We start from the raw sequence: 18,187 nt of genomic DNA, 5'->3' as shown, positions 1-18,187 counted from the left end.
CTCCATAGTTTTGCCTTTTCCAGAATGTCATGTAGTTGGAATCATACATCATGTAGCCTTTACAAATTCGCTTCTTTCACTTAGTAACATGCATTGAAAGTTCCTCCATGTCTTTCTGTAGCTTGGTGGCTCATTTCTTATTAGCACTGGATAACATTCCATTGTCTGAGTGTACCACAGTTTATTTATCCATTCAACTACTACAGGACATCTTGGTTGCTTCCAAGTTTTGGCAGTTATGAAGAAAGCTGCTATAAACATCTGCAGGTTTTATGTGTGGACATAAGTTTTCTTTCCAGATACTTTTAAGTGTTTTTACTTTTTGTGGATTTTCAGCTAAACACACTTCAAGTAATTTTTACTGATGAGAAAACTGTGGCTGACAAGTATTTATCCCTTTCGCCACCCAAATCTGGGATAGGGACCAGGCTTGGGGCTCCAGACCACGTAGCCAGCCAGGAAAAGACTTTGCTGACGCCACTGGAAGGATGCACTGTGGCCACTGTGGTGGGAACCAGTGCAAGGGCTTCAGGAGGCAGGCAGCCCGGTTTCGATCCTCTGCTCTGACTTCAGTCACCGTGCGTCACTGAACAAGGAAAGCAGCCCCTCTGAGTTGCAATTTCCTCCCCTAAAAGGAGGGGTAGCAACGGTGACTAAGGCGCCGTCAGAATTCCCTAGGATGGTGGCTGTGAAGCTTTAGCCCAGCACCGGGCACAGAACTAGGGCTGGGTGCATAGGGACTGGTGCATGACCAAGATTAAAAGTAGAAACTGATGTGACGAGCCCCAAATTCAGGTGCCGTATCTTGAGAACATTCTCTTGAAACCTCCATCCACTTTGATCTACTCTCATTAATAGAAGAGAGAAGCTCATAGTCTTTCACATCAACCCCACCTTTCTCAATTTCTGTCATTAAATGTCAGTACAATTAATTTATGAGGGAAAGGACAAGAATAATAAGCCTGAAAGTAGCTTAAAAAGTTGAAGATTCTTGATTGTCGGGATTTCTGAGGAGGTTTGTGTCCTACGTATATGATTTATTAACCTCCTCTTCCTTGGAGTTTCTAGAACTCATTCTTTATGCTCAGTGTCAGTGAAAGGGCCTCAATGATGCAGCACATTTTTAACCCTGGGTGTCATTTCAGACTTTGTGTCCCAGATCTAACGACTTGTCAGAAGACAGCGTGATAGAAAAGGCACAAGACAGACAGGCCAGCCGGTTGTTCACAGAGCTGGGGCAGCCTGTGAACGGGTGGGTGACAGGCATCCCACAGGCTCTCTCGTACTTCCCACGGCACCTATGACCTCTCCTGGTGGGGATGCTCATATAACAGAGTGTGAGCTTTCCAGCCTTGCAAAGTCACTCTCACAACCAGCCACGGAGCCTGTGTCAAGCCAACTTTTCTTTACTGCTTCAGAGATGGGCCAATGGAAAGTTATACCACGGTGGAAACGTGGGTCTTCAGTTACAAATGTCACTGGGCATCATCAGTGAAAGGGGATAATGGCCCAGTGGATAAGAGAGAGAGCTCTGAAGCCAGACACCTGAGTTCCAATGCATCAGCTCTACCTTCTTCCTTGCTGTGTGACTTCAGGCTGGTTACTCAACTGCTCTGTGCCTTGATGGCCTCATCTTTAAAATGGGGATTCTATAATGCTGGTGGATGAGTTGGAGGAGATGAGGTGAAAGGGGATCAGGCAGTTCACATGCAAAAGCTTACCAGACCCAGTGAGACATTTAACAGAAAACTACTCCCATAAAGAATCTGAACCACTTATTTTGATTTTTTTTTTTAACTAAAACGCGTTTGTTAGTGTTTATTTCATTTGGTCTTTGCTGATTCTTGGCAGGCACCACACTGAGGCAATCACTTTTAAAAGTTCTAAATAAAAAAACTGCCTAATGGCAGGAAGGCCTCTGCTCTGTGCGTGCTCCACCCACATTTTGACGGACGCCCCCAAGGGCCTGGGCCCCCGGGTGGGAGCGGGCATGGACAGCAGTGAGTGAGCCCAGCTGGGCCCCAGACGCAGGACACAGATGGGGTTGGTGGCCCAGGCAGCTCCATAGGACCAGGCCCAGTGCCCTGCAGAGGCTGGGGCCCTTCTGATATGTGCTTCCAATATGTGGGCATTATTTGATTCCAAGAACTGGCCTCATGCTTAGCAGTCAGATTCCTTTCTGTGAGCTGGGGCTGAGTGCGTCCTGGTGGGTGGGGGGGCAGGGAGGTACTCTGAAATGTAACCAACAGCACGTGTTTCAAAACAGGGATGGCTCTCCAAGCGAGCATCCTGATGCTCCTCTCAGAGCCAGGTGGCAAACGGTCACATCTCATGAGTCAATTCTAGTGACAGTTCTTTAGAACTGCATGGGGTCCCTGCGGGAGAGCTGGGGAGTGACATATGGTGAGAAGAGATAGCTGCAGGAGCATTGTGCTGTGGGTGAGAGCCGGTACACGGGCCCAGCAGTCCGTGGGGAAAGGAGGAGCTGACCCGGAGGGGAGGGCCAGTACAGCTGAGAGGGCAGCAGTGAGAGCAGGCCCACCTGTTCCGGCCTGCCTGTCCACTACATCATCAGAAGGGCTGAGAATCAGGCCGGACATCAGTTCTCTTTTAAACGCCTTTGCACTGAGTCTTACAACCTGCTCAGCCCAGTGCTCCAGGCGGCCCCTACCAACTGATCGGCATCGGCAGGACACAGAAGAGACCTACTTGCCATCCTGGCACAAAGCCACTCTGACCCCACCTATAACCACCTTCAGAGGAGAAGGCAGCTGCATAGTAACCTGGAACCTGGACTGGCCCAGTCCCCCAGACATACACCCCGCTCCGCACAACCTCAGCGAGGCTGGCCCTGACTCCAGCTGCACTTGCCGAAATGGGCCTAGCACCCTTGCCGGCCAATCAAAACGCCACCGCCCCAGGCCCGGGCCTGTCTAAAGTGCTAACCGGGCGGAGTCAAGCACCACGCAAGTTCTAATAACAACATGCCGCTCTTCACCACACTTACACGCACCACGCACGTTCTTCCAAATGTTCCAATGGAGAAATGGAGCCAGAACAGAGTAGGACCCTGTACAGAGCTGCCCGGCACGGCACCCACTCAGCTGGGCCCGGAAGGTGGTGACGAGGCCTCTGCACGTGGGGCCTCTCTCTGGCCAGTGCCTCTAGAGAAGCATCTGGCAGGCTGGATGAGGACGGGGGAGCGATGCAAACATGCTGGCGAAACCCAGCCCCGCGACTGGCGTCACTTGAAGCTGTGCAAACGCGGGAAGCAGAGGCCGGGAGCCAGGGAGCCGAGACTGTAGCGGCCTGGGGAGCAGGAGGGAGCACTGCAGGAGGCAGCAGACAGGGGCGGCCGCTGACCCACCGGCCAGCGGGGCTGTTAAGGGACCTGAAAGGGCCAGGAGGAGCCATGCACCAAGCAGGGGGCTGAGTCAGCAAGACCCATGACCACCTTCTAGAAGTGGAGATGGACCCAGGCTGGCGCAGAGATGGAGGGACAGGAGTCTTGGTCCTGAGAAGGTAGAGATGGGCTGGCGGCCCCGTGCAGAGGCCGTGGGCTCGGAGCTCCTGGGTTGAAGCGGCATCTCCCCACTTACTAGCTCTGTGACTTGAACAAGAGGATTATTTTTTGGGCACCCATTTCTTCACCTGTCAAAGGGGATAAATATGGCATCCTCCTCGGGGCTGATCTGAGAAGTGAACTAGTAATAAATGTAAAATGCTCACACAGCAAGCACCCAACAGATGTTAGCCACTGTGACTGTCCTTACAGACCAGACAATGGCAGGCTAACGACAGAAACAATAGCGGCTGTGTTCTTCTAGCGGCGCCATCACGGTTAACCCGCACAACTCCAGAGCAAGGCGACATTGTTAGTGGTCCTCATTTCACACAGGGGGAAACTGAGGCTCAAGGACATCCGTTAACATATATGTTGCTAGTATTTATTGAGTGCCTACCACGTGTCGTGTATTAATTCATTCAATCCCCACAACAGCCAGAGGAATACCATGATTATCCCCATTTTGAGGGATGGGAAACAGGCACAAAGAGGTTAAGTAACTTGCTCAAAGGTCACAGCCAATAAGATGCAGACAGTAGAGCTGAACCCAAGTCCACCCAGCTCCAAGAGCCATGCTTCTTCAACTCAGCTCTGCCTCCCAGGTTTTAAGGCTAATTTATGTCGCAAAAACCTCCCTCACAGCCCAAAGTAAGAAGAAATTCTGTCCTGAGAGGTCCTGTGGAAGCCTGCAAGGATGGGTCTGGGGTGCTGGGATGAGCAGCCCCCACAGGGTCCCACAGATCAAAGCAGCCATGTAACCAAACACGAAATGTGCCAACAGTGAGCCAAACTGCCATTTCTATGGCCTTGTATGTCCCTGCATACGCTGGCAAAACTCCAACCCCACCCAGAGTCTTGTGGACCTTCAGGGGGTGTGGCTGAGTGTTTACAAAGGACTCAAGCCTGTCGGTCGGTTGCCAGGCTGATTCCTTCCAGCAGAACCATCTGTGATCTCCGGAAAGTGGATGACAGGCTGAAGACAGATGGGCTTGGGCCGGGGCTGGCTCTGACCTCAACACCACCAGGCACTTCCTCCCCACCTGTGGTAGCACCTCAGCCCCGGGGACCACCCAGGGGAGCAGACACACAGACAAAAGCTCTGAGGATGAACCCCTGAAGCCACAGGCCATTCTCTGAGTCATCACCTTTGACGGAGAGGGAGGGAAGGCAAAACCCACGCCAGGAGTGAAAGGATTTACTGGCTCCTTGCTGACACGAGGTCATCTCAGCAGAGAGCCAGGGACGCACCAGAGTTGCAAGGACCACAGGCCGCTCAGCTGCCTAGTGTCACTCTTGATGAGGTCTCTGCTTACCTGGGCTGCTCCTACACTTCACTCGGGCCTGTGGCCCCCACGGCCTCTCCAGTGAGGAACTGATCTTAGAGACCCTAGAGAGCTCGGTCGAGGGAGGATTAAGCGCTCAGTCTAGAGAACTGAGCCTCCATGCTGTCCAGGGCCCCCTTCTGACTGCTGACACTTAGAAAGCCTTTCACCCTTTGCTCTTGGCGTAAACAGGCTCCTCTCTGGTGTGCCCCACAGGGACTCGGCCTGTGCTAATTCCAAGCTAGTTTTCAACAGTCTTCCTGGGTCCAGCTTCCCAGACTCCTGGAAGCTTTCACGGAGATAGAGGGGCCTAGAGCTGCTAAAGGCTGCCCCTGTTCGAGGACCCATCCCATCGAGGGGAGCCCTGCTCTAGACCCCGCAAGACTTGAGGTCTAGTTCTCACCAGGACTGTTGGAATCAGCTTCAGCCTGTGCTTTCTGGGCATTTAGGACAGGACAGTTCTTGAGTCACGTCCTGGTCTCCTAAACTGGCTCCCTTTCACAAAGACACCTGGCTTCTCGACTGAAGCTCTGGAGAGGGAGGGGCTGGGTCTGCCCTGCCCTGCATCCCCCCTCCTACACTTAGCACCGTGCCCGGCCCAGAACAAGGCCCAGAAAATCTTTGCTGACTGATTGCATGATGCATGGGGTCGACGGACCCTCTGCAGTGTGAAAAGCTCCAGATGCGTGTGCAACTCTCCCGCAAGCCTATGTTATGCAGCCGGGGTGGCCAAGCACAGTTGTTAACAACACCAGTAAGTCCCACAAGACGGTTCTGAAGTAACCGTCAAGATGTCAGGCTCAACCCTGAGTGGACGACGTGGTTTAAGGAGGAGCCCATTGACGTGATACTCATGTCAGAGAGACTGCAACCAGCTGTTCCTGGGAAAGGAGAAGCAGCACGCCAGAAAGCAGAGTAGGAAGAAGTATTTTAATAGCTCAAACTCAAAGTCACTGTGCTCCCAGTTCTGAAGAGATTCCTAAAAGAGGGAACGTGGGCCGTTTTGGAAGCCAACGTTCACCCTCCCGTGGTCTCTGGCATCTACCTCCTCTGGGTGCTGACTCGAAGGAAACCATAAACACACCCAGTACCCTTCTGGCTCCCATGGGACCTTCCTTTTATCTATGTGTTGTATCAACTGCCTTAGTTGGACTAAGAGGATGACTCGGTTAAAGGAAGAGACAAATGTTGACTGTCTAAGCAGGAACAGACCAAGCTGGCAAGAAAAAGCACGCTGCATACATAGGATACAGAAGGATGAGCTTCTGCCTGCGGATCTATAACATTACATTTGCTTTGCCTGCAAACTATCAAGAAGGATTCTGTTGGCCAGGGCGTTTCTGCTGAACAAGCAACATGGCAGTCAAAAGTCTTGGGTGTCCTGTGCCACCGGCCCAGAGTCATCACGCATCGTCCATGGAGAGTCTTTGAGGGAAACATGAAGTCCAGCTCATGCCTCTGCCTAGGGGTCAATTTCTTCGGGAATCACCGTAATCATAATGTCTTCATTGCCCCTGCGGACAACCATGTTGAGGGTGCTTTCCTTTTTAATGACGTCACTGACGTCATTGGCGGAGACCACCGACTGTCCATTGATGCTGATTATGACATCATTTTCCTTGAGTCCACCACTGCAACACAAAAGGAAACAGAATTGTCATGTTTCCATTCTTTCTGGTCTAACCACCATGAAAGGTGATCCAATTTACATTGACAGAGGCACAATTTAGAACCTAAAAGCCCAGAGCAAACAGGGTGTGGTGGTGATGAACTTGTGTGAGAATGGCTTGAGCCACCCATGGGTTGCATTATTTCCTTTTGAAATTTTTACGCCAAATCATCAATCATGTCCATTGCAGAAATGCCTACCAGCACCTGGACAATCTTAGGACAGACTGAGCCCAATGGAGGCAAGGATGTACCATACACCACCTACCATGTACCATGACCATGGCCAACTTGCTTGTTATGGTTGTCTCAACTCAGAGAGCAGTTCCTACAGGTGGGCAGAATGGTTCTATCACGAGACGCTTTCTTTGTGTTATTGTTTCTGTAACTTAGCTCTGATGTATGACAGCATCAAACAAGATGGCCTATTGTCCAAGCAAAGAGATCAGCCAACTTTTCCCCTAAAGGGCCCAATAGGAAACATTTTAGGCTTTGCAGGCCACACTGTCTCTGTCACAATTACTCAACTCTGCCATTGTAGCCCAAAAGCCACCAAAGACAGACAATATGTCATCTAATATTTATTGGCTGTGCTCCAGTAAAACTTCACTTATGGACACTGAAGTTTGAATTTCATATAATTTTAATGTGTCATAAAATACTATTCTCATTTTAAATTTTTTCAAACATTTAAAAATGCAAAGGGCCGGCCCCGTGGCTTAGTGGTTAAGTGCACGTGCTCCGATGCTGGCGGCCTGGGTTTGGATCCCGGGCGCGCACCGACGCACCGCTTCTCTGGCCATGCTAAGGCCGCGTCCCACATACAGCAACTAGAAGGATGTGCAACTATGACATACAACTATCTACTGGGGCTTTGGGGGAACAATAAATAAATAAAATTAAAAATGCAAAATCTATTCTCAGCTCACACGTCGTACAAAAGCAGGCAGCAAGCCAGAGCTGGCCCCCAGTGTCACACTTCTCTCTGGATGTCATGTCAATACAAGTAACAAACCCTGATTGTTGGTTGAGCTACTTCTTTTCATGTTCCTTTGATGTTACCTGGGTTATTTTTCCAGAGGTGTGGATGGGTGTGGCCTGACTGATAGATATAATTAGAGAAGGCTTCGGGAGGAGATGCGTCCTGATGCCTAGGATGGGGCCACTGCCCGAGGTCTCAGGGACACTGCTCCTTAAACCTTCTTTCCCCAGCCAGGCCTGTGCCGGAGACTCATAATAGGTCCAATATTGCTCCTTCCATCTGGATGACCCCCTGTGAAGCCAGGACTTTTGAAGACAGGAAACACCCTTTGGTTGATGCGTCCTGAGCTGAACCAGGTTGGAAGGCCTGACTGGCAGGACTGACCAACAACGTCCGACCAGTTTACAAGGATTGTCACAATCACCTGAGCCAATGTAAAAACACCGCCCCTCCCCACCACCCCCAGGAATCACAAGAATATTAGGAGAAGGGAAAACGACTCCAACTCACGCTTCTGCTGGGGTATCAGGAATTACTTCAATGATATACGCCCCTGACAGCACGTCTGGGAAGTCTCGGTGGCGATCCTTCAGCTCTTTGGCTTTGCTGAGTGAGAGGAAAAGCACCCGAGTTAGCATGAGGTCTCAACGGGCCTCCTCTGCTGAGACTCGGCTCTCACCCAGCTTCTCCTCCTGTCCCTGACGCTAATGTCACTTCCTCCAGGAGTTTTGATTCTGCTTTAAATTGCCTGTCTGCTAGGGTCAAAGATTTACTGGGTAGCAGCAAGGGAAGTGCTTTATCATTATTACTATTAATTTTATTAATTAATTGAAAGTAGCTACTACTTAAGGAGTCAATACAGTACAGTCATGCATTGCTTAATGATGGGGATACATTCTAAGAAAGGCATCGTTAGGCTATTTGGTCATTGTGCGAACATCATAGAGCGTCCTTACACACACCTAGATGGTACAGCCTACAACACACCTGGGCTAAATGGTACTAATCTCCTGGGACCACCATTATGTACGTGGTTCCTCATTGACTGAAAGATTGTTACACAGCACATGACCATATAGCGGATGGCCTGTTTGGAGCACGAGCTCTGCCACTGTCTAACTGTGTGATCTTGGGCAGTTGCTTAACCTCTCTGTGCCTTAGTTTTCTCACCTGCAAAATAGGGATAATGACAGGACTCTATGACGGGGGTTGATGTGAGGATTACATGAGATCCTCCAGGTATGGCACCTGGGCCAGTGCCTGGCACAGAGGAAGCAGGTGAGAAATAGTAGCTAGCGTCACTGTGGCTGGTGACCATTGCCACCACCCACTGGGCAGAGCCTTGACACACGTTAACTCACTCGGTACTCACCACACACCAATATGCCTGCACTCTTATCCTCATCCTGGGGAGGAGGAAACTGAGGCACCAGAGGTCAAGTCGTTCCCAAGGTCACAAGCCAGGAAGTAGCAGAGCTGGGACAAGAACCCGGGAAGCCGGACCCCAGGGCCCACATTCTCTCCCTGCACCCCCGTCTCCCATAGTTCCCAGACAAGGAGCCGACGCACATTTTAGTCTTGGCAAATCAGTCCACGTTCTGGAGTGCTAAGAAAGGAACCACCATTCTTTATATGTATCTAAACTATGGTAATGTGTTCACAATTAATTAGTAGTTAATTAAGTATGATAATTAATATATGAATATCTATATTAATAGGTTCTGCCCTTTGCCGACCTTACCTACAACAGTTTCAACCATGCCCGTGGTTACCAGGACTCGTGCGATTACACCACATTTTTTAATCAAGGTTAAAACACAAGTGTGCTAGGAGCCTGGCAGCCACAACTTCCATCAGCTCGGGGAAAACAAGCCCATCAGTCATGTTGGGCCTGACCCGCATTCCGGGAGCCACAGCCCACACGCGGCAGAGCTAATGAAGGGCAGGGCGCTCTGGGGCCGAGGGAGGTGCTTGGGGCACTCCTGGAATGTGGGTTTCAACAGAACAAGTGGTGAAAGGAAGGCATGAGGGAGAGTGACCACATCCCCTGCTGCTCAGGCCTGCCTTACCCAGGAGGGCAGAACCTTCTATAAGGAAGGACCTGCTCAGAACACAAAAACAAAAATGAAAGATAAAATAAGAGGCCAAGGCTAACGGCCCCTCCTCTCTTTCCTAATGTTACTTAATTTTAACCAGAAACTGAGATGTCTTAAGGCAGCGTAAGTTTTCCCTTTCAGGGGAGCCAGTGAGAGCCTCCTGAAGTTCAGGTGTATTTAAATTTAAGACAGACACAGACATCCTGGTACCCACCTGGATGTGAGCGACATCATTCGGATGCCAATGTACTTCTTCTTGGTGATGGCTTTGCCTGGTGGGACAACAAAACGACAACAGAAGGTCAGCCCAGTTGGCAGCTGTGCCAGGGACACCAGGAGCCACGAGGTCCAGTCCCCAGTTTGCAGTGTAGAGTCAGGGCCATGGGGGTTGCACTAAAGTGGTCCAAAGCCTGGCTCCGACCCCTACCTGCCATGGGACCTTGGGAGACTCCTGTCATTTCAGTCAGTGGCCAGACACCTAGGAGTGGGCCTGGATTCCTCTTTGCCTCATCTTGACATGTGATGAGGGTTCCATCCCTTACACAAATCTGGAATGTCCCCCCTTCTCTCCACCCTGGTCTGGATGACCCAGAAAGCCCCTCAACTAGCCTCCCAACTTCCACCCACTCTCCTCCCAGCCACGAGAGTGACCTTTCAAAGACATCATGAGCTTCCCTGTTCTCAATGTGGTTAAAATGCGACCCCAGCCCCTCACCACGGCCTCCTGTGACCCTGGCTGACTTCTCTCCACACCCATCTGTGACTGCACACGTTCACAGCAATCCAGCTGCACGGCCCCCTTGTGGGTCCTGTGCTCACTACGCTACGCCCGCAGCAGAGGCCTGGAATCTGCTGTCCTCTGTCCAGCATGCTCTCCCCCCACATCCCGGCCTGCTGGCTCCTTCTCCTTCAGGTCTCGGCTCGGGAGGCATTTCCCGGCCACGCTGTCTCCACAGGCCACCGCTCCCGTCACTCCCCAGCCCACCATCCTGCTTCATTTTCTGGAAAGCACTTGTTGCTATCTGAAACTACCCTATATGTTTGTTGACCATCACCCTTCCCCCTCGCCCAGGTAGAACATAAACATCACACCTGCAAGGGACCCTGTTGAGCCACGGAACCCCCAGCCTGACCCCAAGCAGACGGGTCAAGAAACATTTGTGGAATAAATGATCTCCCGGAATCTCAGTTTTCTCATGAGTAAAATGGGACTAATAATTCCCACCTGAGAGCGCAAAGGAATTAAATGATACAAATAAATAAGGAAGTGAAATGATGTATAGAAATCACCCAGGATCGTGCCTGGTACATATCAGATTAAACTGTATGAAACGTTCATGATCATAGGTCAAAAATGGTCGAACATCTCTGAGCTGATACCAGGGCCTTAATGACGTGACATGCATTCTCTCTGCCTTCCGGATCTGAGAGGCTTGGCTGACCCTCAGGTCTGTCGTTTTCCTGCCCCCAAGGCCCCAAGGAGCAGCAAAGCCTCAGGCCTGAATCCCCTGGGCTGTCTGGGCCTTGCTTTACCTTTGGCTTGTCGGTCATGGGACTCCGTTAGGAACTTTTTAATCTTATCAGATGGGATTGCAAAGGAGATTCCAGCTGTCACTTTCAGGGTGTTAATTCCAATCACTTCACCATCCTGAAAAGCAAGATGCGAGACAGCTTACTGAATCCCCGAAGGCTTGACCTGAAGACACGCACCAAAAGAGAACAGAGAATGTGTATGGGAGAAATCTCTGAGCTACTTCAGAGAGCGAGTGTGGTGGGGGGGAGATGGGGGTAGGGGGTTCTGGGGTCACAGAGGGGAGGCAATACTTAGGCAGCGTAAGCCACGCTCAGCAATGGAAGAATCGACACCCACTCCAGACTGTACTCAGTGATCACCGCGCGGTAAGCACGGCATCAAACAGGTCGTTTCAAGATGCTCATTTGCACCTTGATTCACGGGGAATACGTTTCCAAAACCTCTGAGTCCTTTAGGGGGCCATCCACACCTTCCTGCTTCTCCATCTCCAATGATCTTAAGATTCCTCTGCTGATACCAGGGAGGAACCAGCTTAGCGCCTAGGGCCCCCATGCTTCATTACCAGGAAAATGCAGTCTCGTCTCAGACAGCAGCGTGGGGGCGCTGCGGGGGGCTGGGAGAGGCGGAGGGCGCACCACCATGCCTCATTTCCTCTGCTTGTTGCAGACTAGCTTTCAATCATGGAGGAAGCCAGTCTACAGGGTGTGCTTCGATTCAAGATAAACTCAACAGTTTAGGGAATGCTGCACCATAGGAAACAATCCCTGAACAACAGGCTCCCCTCACGCCCTCCCACCATCATTCCGGAGGCTATTATTATATGGCGTGTTTCACTTGGGCTTAGAAGGGAAAACTGCCAGGAGAGTAGACATCACTCCTCACACACTCCCGCAGCACTGAGAATTCAGTCCCGACTCCCAGGGACCATCCTGGAGGCGCTGCCATCCTGGGCCTTGCTAGAGATGGCCTGATTTCATCTGTAAATAAGAGTCGAGCTGGGTGACCCCCGAGCTGCGCCCTCGCTCTGACAGTCTGATTCTAAGGCTTCCCTTTTCATGCTTATGTATTTAAACAGACTGAAGTGACATCTCTGTGAGCGGGATAACGCCTCATTCCAGGCAGGTCTTAAGGGAGGGCTCCTGGCCAAGACAAAGACTGTAGACGAGCCAAGCCAGCTCCTTCAGCAGCCTGGAGACGTCATTTGAAGGAGGTGCCGCTCTGTGACAGGCCAGAACTGCTGACACCTTCAGAATAAAGGCCTGCTCCTTTAACTCCTCCTGGGTTGGACCTGAATTCCACTGCGTTTACTTGTAACTTTGAAACACAAGCATCTCCGTTGGCATTACACTTCCAGTGCTCAACTCCAGATGCCTCGCTCTTTCCAGAAAAGACAAGAAGGGTAATTTGCAAGGATGCAGTACATTCACAGATTTCACTTTAAAGGAATTAAATAATGCACTTTGGAAAGTTCATGTGTGAAAAGAAAGCAAAAAAAAAGCATGTACATAGATTTTTAAAAGGCCTTACCAGGTTTACTAATGGGCCTCCGGAGTTTCCATACTGAAACAAAGCAAAAATTACAAAGTTAGGAGTTTGTCGTTACATGGTCCGATCTACTTCCCTGCCTGGCAGGTTCCCGAGTGTAGGTTCTCTCCTGAGATTTGTTCCTGTCAACCTAATACTTTGCTGGAAAAAAAGGACCTTAACAATTTTGAAAAAGTTTTAAATGTGCCATAAATGGGAATGTTTTTCTGCTCCAGAGGCCACCTTTGACTCCCTAAAACACCCAGCAGAACCTCCTTCTCTTGGCAACAGGCTGGCTGCCCGCTTGCTCCAGCATCACGGTATTTCAAATCTGCACAGCCCCCCATCCGTGTGACCCCGACTTTGCTGCCAGGGCTGGAAACCCACAGTTTGTTCTATTTCCATTACTTCTTGCAGATCACAAGAAAGTTTGGGAATAAAACCTGTTAGAGCAGTGAGTGAACAAAACATGTTGTGCTTGTTATTTACTAGACAGATGTAGGGAGGAAAAAACATTGCTTTTTAGAAACGTCAATCCTATAGGGAGACAGCTGCAGTGGAAAAATGTGATTTAAAAAAGATCCCATGTATGAGATTGCGTGGCACAATCCCTGGCCTCGTTAGACCTTGAACAGTGTAGGGGTGACGCTCAGACTGCGGCCCACGGCGGAGCAGACCCCTCCTGGGGCCACAGAGCCTGTGCCAGGGTGAGCGTCCCTCCTGCAGGAAGCAGCTCCACTGAGGGGCCGCTGACCCTCGGGGGCGGGGGCTCCTCCCGGCGGCAGACCTGGGCGAAGCTACAGGCCCTTCACAGGAGCCCCTGCAGACGGCTACGGGCGAGGACCAGCCCTCGGCCTCAGCTGCTCTAGGGGTGCAAAGGGAACCCCTTGGACAGCACCTTGAGGAGCCTGCCTCACCCCTGGTTCCTAAGCCCGGCTTTCCTAAACCCGCCCGGCCCAGCAGGCGGGGCTCACGTTGATGATGGCGTCTGTCTGGATGTAGTCCATGTCCGAGTTCCGGAGCCCCAGCTCTTTGCCGCCGCGCTGGGTGGTGCTGACGATCCCGGTAGTGACCGTGTTCTGAAGGGAAAACGGGCTTCCGATGGCGACCACGAACTCTCCCGGCCGCAGCTCCGAGGAGCGGCCAAGCAGCAGGACGGGCAGGTTTCCCTGGAAACACAAGGTTGGCGTGGCTGCGTTTGGTTGAGTTCACAGGATGGATAAACGCACAGGTGTCACGGAGCGCCCAGCAGTGCTCACCGGGCCTTGGGGGAAACTGAGGTCAGGCCTGTCATCCCTTCCCGGGCCGAGGGCCACACTTCCCTCCCACCCACAACAATCAACACGTCCTGAGCTGTCACAGGGCAAGGCCAAGACAACGTGGGGAAGTTACTGGAGTCTCAGCACACCTTGAACTGTCGGCACAGACTCACTCTGAAACCTTGAGGCCAGGAGACAGAGGGAGACGAATTTAGGATTTGGGGGAAGACTACCTGGGGGTTCTTAGGGAGCGAAGCCCCAAAGAAGGATCCTGAGCCCACACACCCCTGGGGTGGAAGGGAAAGAGGGGATCTGCCCCCCTTATCATAGACATATCCACCTGAGTCCCGGAGAACCGGGAGCACTGAACGCAGGGAACAGCACTGACTCAGTTCGGTGTCTCTGTGCTAAGGCCCCAGCAATTCTGGGGAGGGGCCGGGATGGGCTTGGTGCTCAAGGCATCCAGGCCCCCAGATGCCAAGGTCCAAGAGGTGGGCTCTCTCCTCGCCTGAAAAGGTCTTCCATCAACCAACACCTCTGCTCCCCGGCCTGGGTGGGCTGGTTAACCCAACAAGCCTGATCCTCATGCCCTGTGAAGGCCAGGCAGAGCCAGGAGCCCCAAACCACTCTTCATATTAAAACGAGACACAATAAAGCTAGCTCGAGTGCATGGGGCTGAGGGGAGCTGGGCCTCCATCCCAGAGGGTCCTAGGCCCTCCCGCCTCCATGTCCTCCTGGAGCCAAGCAAACCTCCAAATTTCTTACACCTTTGTTCCCTGAGTCAAAAGAAGCAGTGTCCTGAGCAATATGGACCAGGCCCAGAAGGCAAAGACCTAGCCCAGGCCTCATGCTAACTGCAATTCATGTTTGTCCCCCCCCAAAAAAGAAAGAAAGAGGCAAGGGGGCCAGGAGGGTGGGGTGAGTGGAAATCAGCAGTTACTTCAGCATCTCCTCTGCCAGGGATGGAGCAGAGACCAGTGGGTGAGGTGGGGTGATCACTGGGCCCATTTAACAAGTGAAGAAACTGAGGCTCCAAGCAACTGGGAGACTTGAGACAGAGCAGGGATTTAAACCTGGACTGTGGCCCCGAACCCAGAGCTTCTCATCCACCTCACAGCACCGGGCCACAAAGACCCCTCCCACCCCAAATAAGGAAGGTGCTGCTGGGCCGAAAGTTCATGGAGGAAGAAGGAATGTTGGAGAAAGGATCTAAAACCTAAAACTGACTTGAAGAGACCACATGAGAAGGAATGCCCCTCAGATCACAGACACTGGGAGGCCCAGGAGAGCGCTGTGGTCAAGAGCTCAGACCCCGGGCCAGGCTGCCTGATTAGGTCCTGGCCTGAGCTTACGACCACTGGGTCCTCAGTGTTCTCATCTGGAAAAAGGGAATGACGTAGCACACCTATCTCATTGGTTAGTTGTGAGAATTATGTGACTTAAGACGTGAACAGCTCTTTGAATGGCACCTGGCTCATGTTAAGCATCATGTAAGTGGGACATGTAAGCATCATACAAGTGTTAAGTGTTATTGTTATTAGTACTGGGGTCTGTGCAGACCCAATGGAGGAAACTCCACCAATGAAACTCCCACAGGCTAGTCTGTGTCACCCAGCCCTCCACCCAGAGGAAGGCTGGTGGTGCAGGTCTGCCCTGACAGTGACCCTTTGCCCTTGGGGTTTCCTGCGGCCAGAGAGCATGGTGCTGCCCTGAAGTGGGCAGGGCTGCAGCCCCACGCTCCCCGAGCTCATCAGCGTCCAGCAGAACCCCAGCAAGCTCAGCACGGCCTGTTTACCCTGGGCCTGCGCCAGCCGGCCCTGCCAGGAACGACTCCATCCAACAGTCGAGTGGGGGTGGGAGTGGGGAGGGAGTCAGGGCCAGTGGTGTGCACCCGGCCACTCTGGGGGAGGCACGCCGGGGACAATACCATTCCTTATGGGCCAGGGAACGGCCCTCAGGGCTGGGCTTAGGGCTGGGCAAGGGGACAAAGTGGCAAAGGCTCCTGGGGCTGAGGCTGCCTGGCTGCCCAAGATAACAGTTGCTTTTCACCAACTTCAAGGCAAGAAATCAACTTCAAACAGAGAAAGGTGGGCCCAGCCCCATCAGCTCAACCACCAACTGGGAACCACATCAGGAAGCAACATGGCAGGACTCACTGGGAGGTCTTCATCAGCATCTGCTCACCACATCCCTGCCACTCCACCTCCCCACCCTGGGAAGGGGCCTGACCCAGGCGCCCAGGTCTCCGGGGGCTTAGAAGGCAGAGGGGCCTAAAGACAGTGCTCCCTCAAACTCTCGTCTTCCAGGTCTGAGCTCAGGCCCAGAGGACGAGGGAAGGAGGCAAACGCTTTTAGGGGAGCAGATGCTGTGAGGACAGAGAGGAGAGACCCTCCCAAGGGGAGGAGAAACCAAGGGCCTGCGAGCTGCTCAGCCTGCCCACTGGGGACTGCCAGGCCTTCCGAGGACGCTGCCTACTGCCAGAGAGCCCAGGTCAGCCTGGCCCCAGCGCAGTGAAGTCGTCCACACTCAGGTGACCACATGGGCTTTGACAAGTGGACAGCAGCCATACGAGCCCAGAATCTCCCTGAGAACCAGTCCTCACTTGAGCACAAGAGGAGGAAACGCAGGTCACAAGAGCCATGTAGTCAAACCTGCACCAATGGGCAAGACCAATTACCACCTTAAGTTTTTATTCCCTCAAACATTTCATAGATTACAAAGGACGATCATAAGACAGAAAAAAGCAGGTGGATTACATATGGGGGGGCTATAGTATGAAGCCCGAATTTATGTGATGACAATCAATCCAGATGACAAAGCACTTTCACGACCACCTTGGGAGTTAGGGCATATTTCCCCCCTGCATACAGATGTGGAAACGGAGGCTCAGTGATGGAGTGACTTCTCACAGCTGATGAGCAGCCTAAGAAGAAAACAGGACTCCCAACTCTCAGACCTGCCCCTAGTACGTGTTAACCCAGAATTCTAACTGCAGGCAGAAATCTTTGCAGGGGAGTGACATGGGACAGAGATGTGGGCCAGGCTAGATTTACGGTCCTCGTGAAGTCAAAATGCCTTTTGGGGGCCATTTTGCGGGCCGGCTGGCCCCAGGAGCATCAGGCTCCCCAGTCAGTTCCAGATCCAAGTGAAGCTCATTCTCAGCCTGAATCCTCACCGCAGGCCTGTCTGCTCGGTACAACTATACCTCCACTGGCCAAATTCCTGCTCAGTAATTGAGCATCTTATTCCAAAGCTGTCTAGACACATGCTCCATGGGGGGACCTGGGGCAGATGAAACGCAGATATGGCTGGAAGCGCAAAGCCACGCCTCAGCCTTGACCTGCAGGTGTGCAACACGGGGGCCGCCCATTCCCGGTGTAACCCTGCGATGCTGTCCGCAGGCTGGTTCCCGCGTCACCCACATCAAAGCTGTCTTGGGGCTGCCGGCTGCAGAGACTCTGTCGGGTCTCCCTCTGAAGCGGCCCCAGCTACAGGCCATCTCGGAGATGCCAGCCCCTCTCCTAACAGCCACTTCCCACATCTCACCATCTCGCTGGACCTCGAGGCACGCCTACGATGTCAAAGCACAGGCATCCCCCCCACTTGGCAGAGCAGGAGGAGAGGAGGAAGGACGGGGAATGCAGCTCCTGTCCTCACGTCAGGTTCTCCAGCCACGGGGGGATGAAAATGCAAGTGGGGCATGCGCACAAAAGCAGCGAGGTGGCAGAGCTCGCCAGTGGCAAAAGCAAAACTCCGAGGCTCCGAGGCTCCGTATCAGAGCCGAGAAGGAGCCCTGGGCCCCACCTTGGAGGGCCTGTAGCTCACGTGTGGCCCAAGTCCCTCAAAGACGAGGGACATTCCAAAGTGAGTCCATCACACTGCCGGTTCTCAAGGTCACGCTTCTGCTCATGAGAGGGAGGAGCCTGGGAGGCCTAGAAAAGAAGGGACGTCTGGTTGACATGCACAGCCAGCCAGCAGACCGCAAGTGACTCACTGATGCTGAATGATGTCCTCACAGCAGAACCAACAAGAGGGACCTTAAGAAAATCCCCCTAACACCCGACTTGTCAGCCCACGCCACCCAGGGTGATGGAGACACAGCCCAGATGAGGCTGTGAGGAGTCCTGGGTGTGGACTCCAGACTTACCGTGTCTGCGTGAAATCACTGAACCCTAGCCACAGGCGGGATACTAACTGTGTGGCGGATTTAATGCTGAAACTTGGAAGATGCTGGTGC

General features: G+C 52.5%; 1 protein-coding gene across 1 annotated transcript in view; it reads right to left on the bottom strand.

The window, feature by feature from the left end:
* Nucleotides 1-5,798: 5,798 nt before the first annotated feature.
* The window catches only part of HTRA1 (HtrA serine peptidase 1), a 50,374-nt gene continuing 37,985 nt past the window's right edge, over nt 5,799-18,187 (bottom strand). The window contains exons 4-9 of the mRNA XM_087432755.1: nt 13,666-13,860; nt 12,695-12,727; nt 11,167-11,281; nt 9,848-9,905; nt 8,048-8,143; nt 5,799-6,518 (exon numbers count right to left, since the gene is read on the bottom strand). Of these exons, the coding sequence (XP_087288881.1) occupies nt 6,350-6,518; nt 8,048-8,143; nt 9,848-9,905; nt 11,167-11,281; nt 12,695-12,727; nt 13,666-13,860 (666 nt within the window). The 3' untranslated portion in view covers nt 5,799-6,349. The remainder of the gene's footprint in view (nt 6,519-8,047; nt 8,144-9,847; nt 9,906-11,166; nt 11,282-12,694; nt 12,728-13,665; nt 13,861-18,187) is intronic.

This window comes from Ceratotherium simum, chromosome 6 (assembly GCF_057802395.1).
Source record: "Ceratotherium simum simum isolate JZ-2026a chromosome 6, ASM5780239v1, whole genome shotgun sequence".
NCBI classification, from domain to species: Eukaryota; Metazoa; Chordata; class Mammalia; order Perissodactyla; family Rhinocerotidae; genus Ceratotherium; species Ceratotherium simum.
Note: the sequence above shows the minus strand (reverse complement) of the source record. Positions and strands in the feature narration are given on the sequence as shown.